Below are 13,241 nucleotides of genomic sequence, written 5' to 3'. Positions count from 1 at the left end.
CACACTCACACACAAACACACACACACACACACAGTTAGATCAGTGGAACACACACACACACACACACAGTCAGATCAGTGGAACACACACACACACACACACACAGTCTTCCTCACTCTGTGGTTTTAACGCTGCTGCTCTGCTCTTCCTCTTCCTCTTCCTCTTCTCTCCTCTGAGCTGCTGTCATGGAAACGTGGGTCTTGTTGCCATGACACCCGCGGCCCCTGGATGCTCTGCACCTGGTACTCAGCTAGAGAGAGAGAGAGAGACAGAGAGAGAGAGAGAGGGAGAGAGAGAGACAGAGAGAGAGAGAGAGAGAGAGACAGAGAGAGAGAGAGAGGGAGAGAGAGAGACAGAGAGAGACAGAGAGAGAGAGAGAGAGAGACAGAGAGAGAGAGAGAGGGAGAGAGAGAGACAGAGAGAGACAGAGAGAGAGAGAGAGAGACAGAGAGAGAGGGAGAGAGAGAGACAGAGAGAGAGACAGAGAGAGAGAGTTTGAGTTTTAACAAGACCTTTATTAAACAATGTACAAACATCCAACCCCTCAGTCAGCAAAAACAAAAACCAAAACAAACAAGATATTCACAAACCAAAAACAGACACAATATTATCCACTCCTCATCTCAGCTCCCTGGTAAAAGCTAACTCTCCTCCTCCACACTGCACACAGCTTCCTGAAGACTCCACTTACTGTGAAACACTCCTAAATCTTGCATTCTTTTGTAGTATTCATAATCTGTTGATACTCTTGCTCTAACTAAAGCTTTGTACAAGTCTAACACTTCTACTGTTACCCAGCCTCTACCTTCCTCTTCCTGCTCATGTACACAGACATTTTTGCTGCCCCAGCAAGAAATTAATGATACACCCCGTCCTTTGTTTACTCCTACTGCACTGAAAACCAAAATAAAGCCAGAAATTGTAAAAACTGCCCCAAGTGCATCGACCAGAGAGCAAAGCACAGTGAACAAAGGTGTGAGCCTGACAGTCTCTGAAACAGTGAAAGACTGTTTCTCTCAGCCACTGCTCACACTAGAGTTCACTATAGAGACGAAGGCAGACTGGCAGTATGCCATGTAGTATCCTCCACTGTAAATCCCCAGTGTATTTAGGCAAGGGCCTCTGATACAGTGTAGTCCATGCAGGCTTCACCTCCGCCCCCCCCCCCCCCCCCAGGCTGGCCATCCACGGGGTGTCGGCTCTGCTGCCCAGCCTGTCTCTGTTAAAAGTCTTCACACAAAGTTTATCCAGCCTCTTTCCTCCTACAGAGTCTAGAGCCGCCCCCATCCGCTCCCTCTGCGGTGGGGCGTCCCGACAGCAGCCTGGGAAACAGATCCCCATCCCGCCTCCCCTCTGCCCCCCCTCTGCCCCCCTCCTGCAGCAGCTTCCGGTCCTCTGTAGTCAAGGCACTCCTGTATCGTCCAAGCATCTGACCGGCCACTCGCGTAGACCTCATGCCAAGCCGCTCAGCCGACTCCCCGACCTCCTCAAGGTCGTTCCCCGCCGACCCGACCGGGTGCTCTAGGGATTTTAATGTCTCTGATAGTCCAGGAGTGGCTGCTGTAGTAAAGTCCAGCTGTGCCCCATGCACCAGCGGCTCCTCCAGAAGCCACTTCACAGACCTGGGTGGCTCCGCTCTCAACACATTCATCTGCCCCCCCACTCTGAGCAGACCTCTGTAGAACGGTGGAACATCACAGAGTGACAGTGTTTTAGGGTCAACAAAAAAAAAGGAGAAACCTAGACCCAGACCCAGACCCAGTCCTCCCACCTGCTTTAAGAGTGCCTCAGCCACCTGCCTCCATACAGCCCTACCTTGTGCATACAGTAGTTTCTGGATCCACTGAAGTCTAAAAGCTGCTGTTCTACTGGCCACATGTACCAACCCTTGGCCACCCTCCTCCCTTGGTAAGAACAAAACACTCTGTGGGACCCAGTGATAACCTCCCCAGAAGAAATCAACCAGGACAACCTGGATCTTGGCTAACAGGCCAGCAGGTGGTTCTAAAACTGTTAGTCTGTGCCACAGTCCTGAGGCTCCCAGGCTGTTCACAGTGAGGACCCGCCCTCTATACGAGAGGCGGGGCAGTAGCCTCTTCCACCTCTGTGAGCGACCCCCCGGACGACCTCAAGAACACCCTCCCAGTTCCTCTGCATCACCCTGTCATTCCCCAGGTGTACTCCCAGGGACTTGAAAGCGTTCCTGTTCCACTTTAGCCCACCTGGTAGCACTGGCTCCCCATCCCCCAGGCCCCCATTATTAGAGCTTCACTTTTTGTCCAATTCACCCTTGCTGAAGAAATAACCTCAAAAAGCCTCACAATGTCACTCAGTGTTTCCACGTCCCTCTGACCGTCTACCATGATCAGCACGCTGAGAGAGAGAGAGAGAGAGAGAGAGAGAGAGAGAGAGAGAGAGAGAGAGAGAGAGAGAGAGAGAGAGAGAGAGAGAGAGAGAGAGAGAGAGAGAGAGAGAGAGAGAGAGAGAGAGAGAGAGAGAGAGAGAGAGAGAGAAGAGAGAGAGAGAGAGAGACCCGTATCAAAATACCGGTAGCCTACCTTAGAAAGGATGAAAGCCGAAAAAAGATCAACAGAGAAATCTCTTGCTGCTGCTTCTCCTGAGTTTGTTCAGCAAATTTGAAACTGACAGCTTGAATTTCAGGTCGTAGTTTTTCTCTGTGTCACCATGGAGATCAATGTGACTGACGTCTGAATGCAAGTAAAAAAAATAAACTGCTTTGCAGCGTCAATGGCAACCGGCTTCTAACTGAGACCGGCCTTTATCTGTCAAAACGTGGAGCCACACCCGGACAGTAAAAGGGACTCGACTTTTAATTGAAGTTTTACGGTAAAACATAAAGTTAGAGACACGGACTCAGACAAGAGACTTCAAGCGTAAACTCTGACTCCGCAAGAGCAGAAGTGTGACGTCACTATATAGACACCCAAGCAGCGATCATTACATATAAAATGACATTTAAAAAACGAATATCCGAATCCCAAAATTGAAAACCGAACACCGACCCATGAACGAATATCCGAGTAGTCGAATATTCGGGTCCAGCCCTAGAAAATACGCTGCCCTGTCTAGTTTCAGTCTGTTCTATTTTCCTTTTCCACAGCGCTGCAGGGTGAGGTTTTACTATCGAATAACCTGAAGTCTTAAGCTCAGCGGTTTACAAAGAGGCCTCAGCAACAAGCTCTACTGTGTGTTAACGTGGTCGACCTCACTTTATAAACTTGACACTGCTGCTGTAGTCATGTCATGTCAGCTGAGCCTGTGGACCAAGCTGCACATCAGCTAGAGCCGACGTGTTCTGAGTTTGACTCGTTTCACTGGAGGGACGAGAGTCTTTCTGGAGGATCGAGGTTTATATTCAAGCTCCTCATACTCATCTGGTGATGCTGACCAACCTCTGCTCAGGTCATGTTGCTCTGACACATGATTTAAAAGGTAACACACAATTTGGGTTGAGAATGCTCTTTGAGATGCTTGATATTTACCAGCCCAGTCTAAAAACAACAAAAAACAAAACAGGGATTTGTGGTTTTCTTTATGTCCTTTTGAAATAGCTGATGGTTGTCATCTGCTTTATCGGAGCCTCAAATCCAGTATGCTGTAAAACATGCACCAAATCATATGGGGTTCTACTTGTGTCATGCTGTATTTTTTGGATTGTACAGTTAGACAGACTTTGCTTATATTATGCAGAATCTTGACACTCAGTCATTTGTTTCAAGTTATTGCAGTTAGTCCTGACTGGCCATCAAGTGGCCTTTTAGACGACTTAAGTCTATTTGGTTTGAGAAAAAAAAGGAAACCGCCTTGTTGATGGAATGTGTGTGTGTGTGTGTGTGGGGGGGGGGGGGTCCTACCTGTCTCCCTGCTTCCCGTCTCTGTCTCGTCTCCAAAGAAGGAGAATTTAAACCCGGACGCCTCCTCTCTCACTGCGCTGGGATCAGCTGGGAGGTTCTGCTCTTCTTCCTCCTCTCTCCTCCTCCTCCTCCTCCTCTTCTTCCTCCTCCTCCTCCTGGTCCCAGCTCTTCTTCTTCTTCTCTCCTCCTGCGTCGTCGTCGTCTTTCGTCGGACCGAACGCCGCCTTCAGGTCGACCGCCACATCGTAGTAAATCTCCTTGGAAACCTCCGGCAGTTTCTCTGCCTCCTCCCTCCTCTTCCTCCTGCTCGCCTTACTGAGAGGGAAGGAAGGAAGGAAGGAAGCAAGGAAGGAGGGAGTGAGGGAGGGAGGGAGAGAATGAAGGAAGGAAGGAAGGAAGGAAGGAAGGAGGAGGAAGAGAGGGAGGGAAGAGAAGGAAGGAAGGAAGGAAGGAAGGAGGGAGGGAGAGAAGGAAGGAAGGAGGGAGGGAGAGAGAAGGAAGGAAGGAGGGAGGGAGAGAAGGAAGGAAGGAAGGAAGGAAGGAGGGAAGGAGGGAAGGAAGGAAGGAAGGAAGGAGGGAAGGAAGGAAGGAAGGAGGGAAGGAAGGAGGGAGAGAAGGAAGGAAGGAAGGAAGGAAGGAAGGAAGGAAGGAGGGAGGGAGAGAAGGAAGGAAGGAAGGAAGGAAGGAAGGAAGGAAGGAGGGAGGGAGGGAGGGAGGGAGGGAGGGAGAGAAGGAAGGAAGGAAGGAAGGCAGGCAGATTAGAGAGATATGATCTGGATCTGGACCTGATCTGCAGATTGATCTGCAGTCTGATTGATTACATATTGACTGTAGAACTGATCAATACACACTGGTTGTGTATGTGAACCTGAACTGACTCTAATGAGACACTGTGATCAGATTCCACATAAGTATGGATCAATAGGTTTTATTATTATTTAGGCTTGGGTCAATATTCAATAATATTAAATATTTTGTAAATATTGTGATATCTGGAACATGTCGGTTTATTCTCCGGCCGGACTGATCTGGGATCTGGACTCACCTCTCGGTCCTGGTCTGGTCTGATGCGGTCTCGAAGGCGGCGTGTTCCTCTCTGCTCGGGTCATAATGCAGAGCTGACACGTCCCTACACACACACACACACCACACACACAACACACACACACACACACACACCACACACACAGACACACACAGACACACACACACACACACACACACACACACACCACACACACACACACACACACACACACACACACACACACACACACACAGACACAGACACAGACACAGACACACACACACACACACACACACACACACACACACACAGTGTCAGAGGACGTGGAGACGTCACGGTGCGTTACACAACAAACACAAACAACTCAATTCAAAACAAGAGAAAACAAATCAGACTTTATTATTAGTTTAGGATTTTCTTCTAAATCAATATATATGACAATATGCCTTGTGTGCAAAATCACGTTAAATCGAATTAATGTTCATCCCACTGAACTGAATGGTGATGAAAGACCACAATGTGTGATTATTATAATTATTATTAATAGCCTATAAATGTTATGTAATTTAGATGAAAATAATTTTTAAAAAAAAGCAAATAAAAAGGAAAAAGAACCTGAAAAAACAAATAAACAAGAAATCTGATGAAATTTAGAAGAAAGAAAATAAAATAACCCCCCAAAAAAAACCCAAAACAACACAAACCCGTTCACAAACAAAAATAGTAAATCTGCTGAGTCGGAGAATTGTTATTAGACCATATATTCTGACTGCATCTAAGCATATGCAGCCACATATTCATCACTTAAAATATGTAGCCTATGGCAAAATGTTCTATTTTTGTAAAGGCCTACATCCACTATGTGTCATACAGCCTATCCCTAACATAAATATGTATTTTCAAATTGTTTGCAGTTAACGGGGTTAACAGTTTTCTGGTGTAAGATTCATTTCTCTTTCATTTTCAGATAGTCTACTGGTTTGAGGTCTGACCATTTTTTCTTCACCTAAATGTAAAGAATTGCGATACAAGCTTTATATTAGGCTACTATTATATATATAGGCTATACATATCACGGATGTATAAATTAAATATTCAAACCTCAGCTGGAGTTCGGTTGTCGACCTCAGCAGAGATTTCTTTCCATTCTGCATTTTTCCGACTTCCTTTGAAGACTTTCCAGACCAAACAGAACTAACTGGTTCAGTTGGACCTGAAGACTTGAGAAGTTTCTCTTCTTGGACGTATGACGCCTCTCCATGTGGTAAACTCTGGGGGCGTGGCCTCTGAACCCAGAATATTTAGGGGCGTGATATTTAAATGAGGATTGTTTTCAGCCTCCACATTGATCAACGCCCGATCGTTCTGACGCTGTGATCAGAGATACGAACCTGAACCCTGTCCTGAGGTGATTTCTGCACTCAGATCTGTGCTGGTTTCTACATTAGATTGATAAATGAGGGCCTGTGTGTGTATGTGTGTGTGTGTGTATGTGTGTGTATGTGTGTGTGTGTGTGTGTGTGCGTGTGTGTGTGTGGGACCTGAAGCTCTGGGCCCGGCTGCTGGTCTTGCTGCTGCAGGTCTGGCTGCTGCTGCTCAGGACGCTCTGCAGGATGGACAGGTTCTTCTTCTTCTCCTCCTGCAGACCTTCTTCCTCCTCCTCCTCCTCCCCTGCGCTCTTCCTCCTCTCACCTGACTCCTCCTCCTCCTCCTCCTCCTCTCTCTCCAGGAAGCGAGAGTCCATCCGGAAACGCTCGTCCGTCCCGAAGCGAGACTGCAGCTCCATCAGCTGGACGACAAACAAACAAACAAACAAACAAACAAACAAACAAGTGTTTGCTGTGTGAAAGCAGCTGGAAACAGACTCTGCTATTCTGGAACATTCCCTGAGCGGCACCAGCTGACAAATCATCACATTGTTTTGCTGAGTACTGAAATTGCGATATACTTTGCAATACAGAATACAGACAGATTTTTCAATATTTTTAGATTTTTCAGCAAACAAGAAACATTCTTAAAGCTCCACATGGTGTAAAGCAGGACTCCTCTTCCTCTGTGGTGATAAAGGAGTTGGATGGTCTATCTAAACATGGTGAAAGTGTCAAAACTAAATCCACACAATCCATATTAGTGCAGCGAGCCTCTAAACGAGCCGTTTGGACTTCAGTAACTTTGTGACGTCACAAAGGTTCGCTCATTATCATTTTTGTAAGAAATAATAGACTAACAAAGTGTTTTTCCCACAGTGCAGCTGAGGGAAAAACACAGCAAGTTGGGGTCAGTCAGTCAGTCAGTCAACGCTTAGAGAGATGTCGCTTCCTGAGATGGCCTCTAGTTTCCCGGCTGGGCGGTGCTTAAAAACTGAAAACTCCACTCAACTGGGAAGCCGGGACACATTAAACAAACGCACCATCAAATAACAGACAGACAGTTTAACCGACAGCTTGTGTTGTGGAAATACAGAAGAAGAAGAAACTAGACAATCTTTACTATTTTCAACCGAAAGCGAGTGATGAAATGTGTTAAAGTGAATTTAAAAAAGTTGAAGAAAGAGAGAAGACGAGGAAAATGGCGGAGTGAGTAGAAAGCTCCGTGTTCTGAGAGCCGCTGTGAAATTAATTATTGCCTTCAAATAGAGACATGGAGACGGGAAGCTAAGCTGAAGCTGTGCAGACTGTCTGTTGTTTTTACAAGTTTAAGTGACTAAGTCTTTGCTGCGTAGCTGCTGTGGGGAAGCTGCTGGTGGAGCCACATGGCGGGTTCGGGTTCTGGAAACAGACTGAAAGGACAGAGGCTTCGTCAGGACAGAGGTCAGAGGTCAGGAGAAGACATGATTATGTTATGTGGGAGAACAAAGTTTATTCTCAGACAGACTTTTTGATTTGGACTATTGATTTCAAGAGTGTCTGCCTGCTCCTCTGTGGAGTCTCTTCCGGTGCAGTCAGCAGGAAATACAGGACAGGAAATACACGCAATAAATACAAAATAAAAGCGTGTAGACACTTGCGGTGGAAGCGATTTTGTCGTTGATTTATATTTAATTAAATAGTCAACATTGTAACGTGAAAACTATTAATTTCTTAAATGTAGCATATATATTGATTTTGCCTATTCTATTCTGGCTGAAGCCTCTCTTCCTGTCTTTCTCAAAAAACAGACATATATTATATATATTAAATTCAGCTGATTGCAGTAAAATGCAATGTGTCTGTTTTTTGAGAAAGAAAATGTTATTTTGTATTTTTTGCGCACATTTCCTGTCCTCACAGTGGAGCTGACTTGAGAGCAGGCAGACCACCTCTCATTCATTTACCCCATCTGTGGGTTTAGTAGTTTTCGTGCCGTGGAAATCATTATTCAGTTTTCAGTCCGACGTTACGAGTCCCGGTGGCGCGGTGGGGAAGATGTCCAGAGGAGCGGTGATGACTCCGGGGGTTTTGGAGGAAGCGGACTGAGCACTGAACGGGTTTGGGACAGAGTCGCTGTTCGGGACTGAAGGGGATTCTGCACTGGTTGCTTGGTCCAGCAGGACTCCGGCAGAGAGAGCGGTGAGAGTCACACGTTGTGTGGCGGGAGAAACACCGGAGATACAAGTCATCGGATCTATTTACAAGAGAGAGATTCTCCTGCTTCACACAGCAGGATCTGGTCTGAGTCAGCTCAACAGACCGGCTGCTTAGTATTCATTATTCTAGACCAGAGATGAGAGGTGGAGGTGTGTTTAACTTTTATCATTTATGTGATCACAGTTAAAAGTGAAATTTATTTTTGTGTCAGTTATTGTTTTTGTTTATTCAAAGAGTGTGAAATGGACTTCTCTGAAATTCAGAGATAATCTTATGGTCTTATTACTGAACACTTTGTGAAGTGGGAAAAGTATTTAAGTTGAAATATTTAAGACTTAATGTGAAGTTGGAATATTTTGTTTTGACATTAAGCTTTAAGAGTGTTCACTGATTTCACTGCACTTTGATGATTTCGGCGAGTCTGTTGACATTCATATCAGACCTAAATCCAAAAGAAGGGAATAATTCATACAATCGGATTAAATAAATGTCCTCCATTAATCAATGTTAACTAAGTTTCCAGTTCGTGTTATTGAGTTCAGGCTGAGCTTGGAGTCTCACCCCTCCTGCTGGATATGGGGAGGAGGGTTTGTGCTCAGTCTGGATCACAGTAAGAAAGTTCACATATTACAGTTCAGGTAGCTGAGGTGAGAGGGAAATCCTGAAACCCACTTTGCCATATTTTGTAGCATCCATACTGCCTACATTACTGAGCAGGACGGTATGAACACAGCTGCACATGAGGACTGAGACTAACTGCTTTGGGGGTGGAGACTGAGATCCTTCCTCTGTCACCACCGACCAAGGTAGGAACACACTCGGGCTGAACGATTTTGAAAAAATATCTAATTGCGATTATTTTGACTGATATTGCAATTGCGATATGATTTGCGATATTAGAGGGAATGATAATTTTTACATCATTATTCTCATTTTCATTGAAAAACGTATTAAAATGATTATGGTGTGATTTTTGCGGGGATGTGTACCAAACAAAGATGTTTTCTTCAGTCTGTAGAATATGATGTGTAGGCCAGGACATCTCTGCAGCACCACAATATTTACTTTAAAATGCTATTTTGACACATTTCACCTTTAACTAATATTGTGCCTCCTGCGATTTAAAAATTGCATTTGAATATGAAGAAAAATCTGTGAATTGACAGAATTTGTACAGGAAGTTCGGGGGCGTGTACAGGAAGTGTGCGTCTGATTGGTCACCTTGCGTCCGACTCTGCCTTCAAACTGCGGCCTGATGTGGAACCTGCTGTCCTCCTCTTCATCAGCAGCCTCCTCTTCCTCACTGCTGCCGAACAGCTGAGGGCCTGAGGGCTACACACACACACACACACACACACACACACACACACACACACACACACACACACACACACACACACACACACACACACACACACACACACACACACACACACACACACACACACACACACACACACACACACACACACACACACACACACACACACACACACGTCTAATGATGTAACCGGACGATTCCTCTCCTCTTTCTCACTCCAGTAGTATTGTCAGTTCTAGTGTTTCTCCACATTAAGACTACATTTCCCATCAGCCAGTAATTAATTATACATAATTACATCAGACATTAATTAATCCATTAATTAATGATGTATCTATAAATATCTATATTTGATAACTAATATACAGCACTTTGGAGGTTTTTCTAAATTACTCCAAATTAATTTATATAAAAACAAAATACAAATATTATCATAATATACTTAAATCTAAATATATGAATATTCAGTTTATAAACATAAATATATACTGTATATGTAAACAGCTTCTGCCTCTGACATGGAGGAACTGAACTGACTGTCTGGGTCTGTCAGTAAAGCTTGAATTCTGATTGGCTCTCCGCCCACCTTCTCTTTTCTCTCCGCTGTCTGATTGGCCGGCGCCGCCTCGTCTCCAGAGGCCTCGTCGTCTGATTGGCTGTCCTGGAACAGGGTTTTCTCTGAGGTGGTCTGCTTATCTTCTTTTTCATCATCATCATCATCAGAGCCGAAGACGATGTGTTTCCCTTTTCCTGCTGTTGGCGCGTCCTGATGGAGGATAATAATATTATGATGATTATTATTAAGTATGAATTACTAATTATTAATCATTATTATTATTATTATATTAGCAGCAGTAGTAGTATTTGCAGTTGTAGTATTAGCAGTATTAGCAGTAGTAGTGTTAGCAGTAGCGGTATTAGCAGCAGCGGTATTAGCAGTAGCAGTATTAGCAGTAGTAGTATTAGCAGTAGCAGTATCAGTATTAGCAGTAGCAGTATTAGCAGTAGTAGTATTAGCAGTAGTAGTAGCAGTATTAGCAGTAGTAGTATTAGCAGTATCAGTATCAATATTAGCAGTAGCAGTATTAGCAGTAGCAGTATTAGCAGTAGTAGTAGCAGTATTAGCAGTAGTAGTATTAGCAGTATCAGTATCAATATTAGCAGTAGCAGTATTAGCAGTAGCAGTATCAGCAGTAGCAGTATCAGTATTAGCAGTAGCAGTATTAGCAGTAGCAGTATTAGCAGTAGTAGTATTAGCAGTAGCAGTAGCAGTATTAGCAGTAGCAGTATCAGTATTAGCAGTAGCAGTATTAGCAGTAGCAGTAGCAGTATTAGCAGTAGCAGTAGCAGTAGCAGTATTAGCAGTAGCAGTATCAGTATTAGCAGTAGCAGTATTAGCAGTAGCAGTATCAGTATTAGCAGTAGCAGTATTAGCAGTAGCAGTAGCAGTATTAGCAGTAGCAGTAGCAGTATTAGCAGTAGCAGTATTAGCAGTAGCAGTATTAGCAGTAGCAGTAGCAGTAGCAGTAGCAGTAGCAGTATTAGCAGTAGCAGTAGCAGTATTAGCAGTAGCAGTATTAGCAGTAGCAGTATTAGCAGTAGCAGTATTAGCAGTAGCAGTAGCAGTAGCAGTATTGCAGTAGCAGTATTAGCAGTAGCAGTATTAGCAGTAGCAGTATTAGCAGTAGCAGTATTAGCAGTAGCAGTAGCAGTAGCAGTATTAGCAGTAGCACTCACCAGGTTAGCTAGCGCTCCCTGTATCAGTCTCTTGTGTTCTTCAGTTTCTCTCTGTCTCTGCTCCACAGCTGCCAGCCGCCGCCGGTTAGCCTTCCTCTGCCGCTCCTCCTCTTCCTCACCTGCTGACGGCCTGGGAGGAGGAGGAGGAGGAGCTGGAGGATGAAGAGCCTCCTCCTCCTCCTCCTCACTGGAGGAGCTGGAGGATGAAGATGCAGCCTTTGGTAGCTGCTCGGTCACAACTTTAGAAACCGTCTGATTGGTCTTTGCCTCCTCTTCCTCCTCCTCCTCTTCCTCACTGCTTCCTGATGAAGTCTTCTTCTTGGTTTTGCTGTCTGAGGCTCTGTGGTTCAGCTGAGGAGCTTCTGAGGCCCGCTTCTGTTTTTTAGAGGCACTTTCTCCTTCTCCCTCCTCTTGTTCTTCTTCTCCCTCCTCCTCCTCTTCCTCTTCTTCCTCCCTCAGCCCTCTGGTCCCCTGGAAGGCGGGGAGGGGCGTCGACACGATGCCTTTCCTCTTCTTCTTCTTCTGCTGCTGCTGCTGCTCGTCCTCGCTGCTGTCCTCCTCTAAGATGGCGGCGAGGATCTCTTCTGGCGTCGTGCCTTTCTTGGGAGGCGCTCGTGTCGGGGCGGTGAGGGGAACCGGCCCTTCCGTGGGCCCGGAGGTGACGTTACTTCCTGGTTTGGAGCCGCTGAGGATGCTGGGAGCTGTAGTCTCAGAGGGCTGCTGGGAGGCTGCAGCCAGCTGCTGCAGGTCAGACAGGGAGAGCTCCAGCCGGACGCAGTTAGAGAACAGAGCTTCATAATCTGAGTCTGAACCAGAATCAGCTGATTCGAATTCACCATCATCCTCTTCATCAGCTCCATCTTCATCATCATCATCATCATCCTCCTCCTCTTCATCGTCTCCATCTGATTCTGAGGAAGGAGGCTTCATGGCAGGGAAGACTGCCTGTCTCCTCTGCTTCTTTCCTTCTGCTGCAGACTGAGACAACATGGCTTCATCATCTTCATCTTCATCATCATCACTATCTGATCCTGAGGAAGGGGGTTTCGCAACAGGCACGACCGTCTTCTTCTTCTTCCTCTTCTTTCCTTTGTTAGCGTCCGGCTCAGACCGCTCGTCTTGTGTCAGAGGACTCCGTTTCCCAGAATCCTCTCTGTTCGGGCGAGCAGAGGGTTTTCTGGAGGCGAGGAGTTCGTCCGTGTCGGCGGAGTCGCAGTCTTCCTCGTCTTCGTCACACGGCCGACCTGGAATGACATCACAGCTTCATGCTACAGGTTTACTTCCTCATCTCAAACACACTAAATATTAGCTGCTTGTCTTCCTTTAGTGTTTTTATCTTTGTATTGTATTATCACTTTGCTGCAATGTCATGTTTTTATGTTATTTTATTTTATTTATATATTCTATTTTACACTGTTATTACACTCTGCCACTTTATATTTCTATTACTTCTTACATTTCTTCTTATATTTTGCACTGCTGTCTTATTACTGCGTTGTTTGTACACTGCATTTGTTTACTTTGTTTACATTGTTGTGGCTCTAGGCTCTGGAATTTCATAGCTAACTTTATCTGCATCTTGCTGTTTTGTTGCTTATGATCATAAAGAACCTTGAACCTTGCTTTGTCACTACTAAATACAACTCGACTGAACTGGACTGAACTGAAACTAAAGCTTTATTCAGACTCAGAGTTTCACTGGAGTTCCTGTAAT

At 45.3% G+C, this 13,241-nt stretch overlaps 1 protein-coding gene across 1 annotated transcript in view; it reads right to left on the bottom strand.

Moving 5' to 3' along the window:
• Positions 1-123: 123 nt before the first annotated feature.
• Positions 124-13,241, bottom strand: part of nol8 (nucleolar protein 8) — a 24,539-nt gene continuing 11,421 nt past the window's right edge. Inside the window, exons 7-13 of the mRNA XM_071524633.1 lie at positions 11,528-12,771; positions 10,377-10,556; positions 9,691-9,801; positions 6,445-6,692; positions 4,922-5,005; positions 3,877-4,191; positions 124-251 (exon numbers count right to left, since the gene is read on the bottom strand). Of these exons, the coding sequence (XP_071380734.1) occupies positions 3,960-4,191; positions 4,922-5,005; positions 6,445-6,692; positions 9,691-9,801; positions 10,377-10,556; positions 11,528-12,771 (2,099 nt within the window). The 3' untranslated portion in view covers positions 124-251; positions 3,877-3,959. The remainder of the gene's footprint in view (positions 252-3,876; positions 4,192-4,921; positions 5,006-6,444; positions 6,693-9,690; positions 9,802-10,376; positions 10,557-11,527; positions 12,772-13,241) is intronic.

Source organism: Centroberyx affinis, unplaced genomic scaffold (assembly GCF_046629955.1).
Source record: "Centroberyx affinis isolate AG114_WGS23_722 - 3 ecotype Tasmania unplaced genomic scaffold, CSIRO-AGI_Caff_v1 ptg001214l_1, whole genome shotgun sequence".
Lineage (NCBI taxonomy): Eukaryota > Metazoa > Chordata > Actinopteri > Beryciformes > Berycidae > Centroberyx > Centroberyx affinis.
The sequence above is the reverse complement of the archived record's forward strand: the minus strand, read 5'-3'. Positions and strand labels throughout refer to the sequence as shown.